Here is a 3,433-nt window from a genome sequence, read left to right as displayed (position 1 = left end):
CCTGTACCTGTACCTGTTATTGTACCTGTACCTGTTATTGTACCTGTACCTGTACCTGTTATTGTTCCTGTACTTGTACCTGTTATTGTACCTGTACCTGTTATTGTACCTGTTCCTGTACCTGTTATTGTACCTGTACCTGTACTTGTACCTGTACATGTTATTGTACCTGTAGCTGTTATTGTACCTGTACCTGTAGCTGTTATTGTACCTGTACCTGTACCTGTTATTGTACCTGTACCTGTACCTGTTATTGTACCTGTACCTGTTATTGTACCTGTACCTGTACCTGTTATTGTTCCTGTACCTGTACCTGTTATTGTACCTGTTCCTGTACCTGTTATTGTACCTGTACCTGTACTTGTACCTATTACTGTTGTTATAACATACTACTCCATATATGTTGAAGAGTAAATTATATAATATACAAACATGTAATGAAAACCTTCTGTCTTTTTACAGTCATTGGAGTGGGGGAAAATGCCTGTGACTAAAGGCAAGCTCAATGCAGGAGATCAGTCAATACTGGACCAAAATCACACTTATCTTGTAGAACAACTGGATGCAACATATGTGGTTGACCTTTTCATTGATCGAGGAGTTTTTGATTTATCAGACAGTGAAAATATAAGAAGCAAAGATACAACCGAGGGAAGAAACAGGGCCCTTTTGGACACTTTATACAAAGCTGGACCAGCAGCTTATGGAATATTTAGAGAGATATTACAAAAAGACTATGACTTTATTGTTAAAAAACTTGATGCAACTAAACCTAATACTACTGTTAACAGGAGTCCAGGACGTAAGTATTTGTTATATTCATCAAGATCAAGTCTCTCCTCAAAGTGTTTTGTCAGGGGAGCTTATTAACAAAACTGAAATTATCATTATAAAAATAACACTTGTGTCAATAAAGTGAATTTTGTGGTCATTCAGACCAGAAGAAAAGTCCTGCTAAAATTAATGGTTTTCCCAACGGTTCTGAAATAGCATACAAGATCTTGTATTGAAGGTCACCAGAACAAACAGAATCACATTATCACATTCTGTACTAGTATTGTTGTAATTCACTTCTATTACATGTAACTGAATTCTTGGTCAGATGAACTTGCATAAAATTGAATTGAATTTTTTTCCCTATGTTTCTACAGAAATACTAATAGATGAGCTTACAGACGATCTAAAGGCACATCGAATGTCAGAACTAGATCTCCTTTACTTCTCCAAGTCATTCTCTACGGCAATCACGTCTGTGGCGATGGCTTTAAAAATAAATAGAACAGAGGTAGAGCAGATACAGCTATCTAACCAGTTCGGCGGAGCTGTCAACCACAACCAGTCCCTGTTGATCAAGTGGAAAAATAGAACAGGAAGAGCTGCAACACTGCTAGCACTGATGGAGGCGTTCACAACGGCCGAGCAATTCGGTGGTGATATGAACTGGGAGCTTGTTGAAGACGGAATTAAAAGATTAAAGAAATGAGGCATTGACCACAGAAGTACTTCATCTCTGTTAGGTCAGATTGTCTATATATCATGAAAAGGAATTCAATACTGACATTACTACATTGGTAATGTCATTGTGTGCCTGCTATAATGGTGTTTTTAGCTCACCTGGTCCGAAGGACCATGGTGAGCTTATGCCATACCGCAGCATCCGTCGTCCGTCAACTTTTCCTTTAAAACGCTACAAGTCCTCAACGGCCAAGTAGATTTTGACTAAATTTGGTCTGGAGCATCCTTAACCGTTACCCAATTTTGTATAAACCGTGGGTGTGGCCCCCCTGGGGGCAAAGGGGCGGGGCCCAATATGGGAAATAGAGGTAAAACCTTTAAAATCCTTCTTCTACCATATGGATTAAGGGATTTTATCCTAATTAAGTCTGGAACATCCTTGACTCAATTTTGTATAAACCGTGGATGTGGCCCCCCTGGGGGCAAAGGGGCGGGGCCCAATAGGGGAAATAGAGGGGAAAACCTTTAAAATCCTTCTTCTACTGTAGGGACTAAGGGATTTTACCCCAAATTTAGTCTGAAGCATCCTTCAGCCAAGGGGACTCAATTTTGTATAAACAGTGAGTGTGCCCCCCCCCCCCCCCCCCCTAGGGACAGAAGGGCAGGGCCCAATAGGTGAAACATAGCCAATTCTTCAAAATCCTTCTGTAAAATTGACAGGATTTTGTCCAAATTCGGTTCGAAGCATCCTTGGGTGAAAGGTAACCAATTTTGTATAAACGGTGTGTCTGACCCCCCGGGGAAGAAAGGCGGGGCCCAATAAGGGGTATAGAGGAATAGATTTAATATCCTTTTCCTTCCGTTAGGATAAAGGTATTTTGACCAAATTTGAACGGTTGCATCTTATTGGGAAGGGAATTCAATTTTGTGTAAATGGTGGATGTGACCCCCCTAGGGCCTGAGAGGGGCCCAAAAGAGGTAATTTAGCAAATTCTTGAAAATTCTTCTTCTGTAGGAATAACAGGATTTTGTCCATATTTGGTTTAAAGCATCATTGGGTGAAGGCAACCTGATTTTGTATCAACGGTGGATCTGACCCACCTGGGGGCAGAGGGGCAGGGCCCAATAGGGAAAACATAGCAAATTATTCAAAATCTTAATCTAGAAATGACAGGATATTGTCGAATTGCATATAAATATATCCCCAGACTAACCATGTAATACATGTACACTACCAGCAACATCTAGCTTTTCCAACTTCAATTTTGCTAACATTTCCATGTGAGCGATACAGGCACTCTGGGCCTCTTGTTTTTAAGGGGAATGTATTCTATACATCAAAAATAATATCAATAATATTCTACAAACCTAGAAGTTTGTTTTATGAAAACTGTTAGAGTCAATGGTGATTCTATTCTAGTAAATGATGCCATGTCATCAGTGATGTCATTGTCAGTTATGTCATATTCTGTGATGTCACTTTCAGTGATGTCATTGCTAGTGATGTCAACATGAGTGATGTCATCATCAGTGATTTAATTGCCAGTGATGTCATCATCAGTTTCATCTCATTTTCAGGGATATATGAGTTTTTAATTCTACATAAAATGTCATTTTTAGCAGTGTACATGTACTTGTATCTATTTTAACATTTGTATGTAGACCATAACAAAGATCCATTGCACTTTCTTTGCTTGGTAAAGAAACAAGAATTTTTCCAAACTATTAGTTTTAGTTTTCAAATATTCTCTGTGTACAAAAAAGTAAAGCTTACATGAAAGAAAAAATGGTGGTTATGATTTTTTTTTAAATGTATTCTTTAAGTTCTCTGGTTGATAGACATGATATGCCTATATCCTTTTAATCTTGCGCAGGTTGGGGATCAAAAAAGGAATACCCCTGCTATTTACCCAGTACATGTATTGTAAAAAGGCCACTATTGTGGGACCCCTGGCTGCAGAATTTGATATTTGCTTTT

General features: G+C 38.8%; 1 protein-coding gene across 3 annotated transcripts in view; it reads left to right on the top strand.

The window, feature by feature from the left end:
* The window catches only part of LOC110441583, a 4,574-nt gene extending 2,897 nt beyond the window's left edge, over nt 1-1,677 (top strand). For all 3 annotated transcript variants that reach the window (XM_021484769.1, XM_021484771.1, XM_021484770.1), the window contains exons 2-3: nt 463-802; nt 1,152-1,677. In XM_021484769.1, the coding sequence (XP_021340444.1) occupies nt 481-802; nt 1,152-1,483 (654 nt within the window). In that variant the 5' untranslated portion in view covers nt 463-480 and the 3' untranslated portion in view covers nt 1,484-1,677. The remainder of the gene's footprint in view (nt 1-462; nt 803-1,151) is intronic.
* The last annotated feature ends 1,756 nt before the right edge of the window (nt 1,678-3,433 follow it).

The sequence above is a fragment of the Mizuhopecten yessoensis genome, unplaced genomic scaffold, assembly GCF_002113885.1.
Source record: "Mizuhopecten yessoensis strain PY_sf001 unplaced genomic scaffold, ASM211388v2 scaffold716043, whole genome shotgun sequence".
In the NCBI taxonomy this organism is placed as follows: Eukaryota; Metazoa; Mollusca; class Bivalvia; order Pectinida; family Pectinidae; genus Mizuhopecten; species Mizuhopecten yessoensis.
The sequence above is the reverse complement of the archived record's forward strand: the minus strand, read 5'-3'. Positions and strand labels throughout refer to the sequence as shown.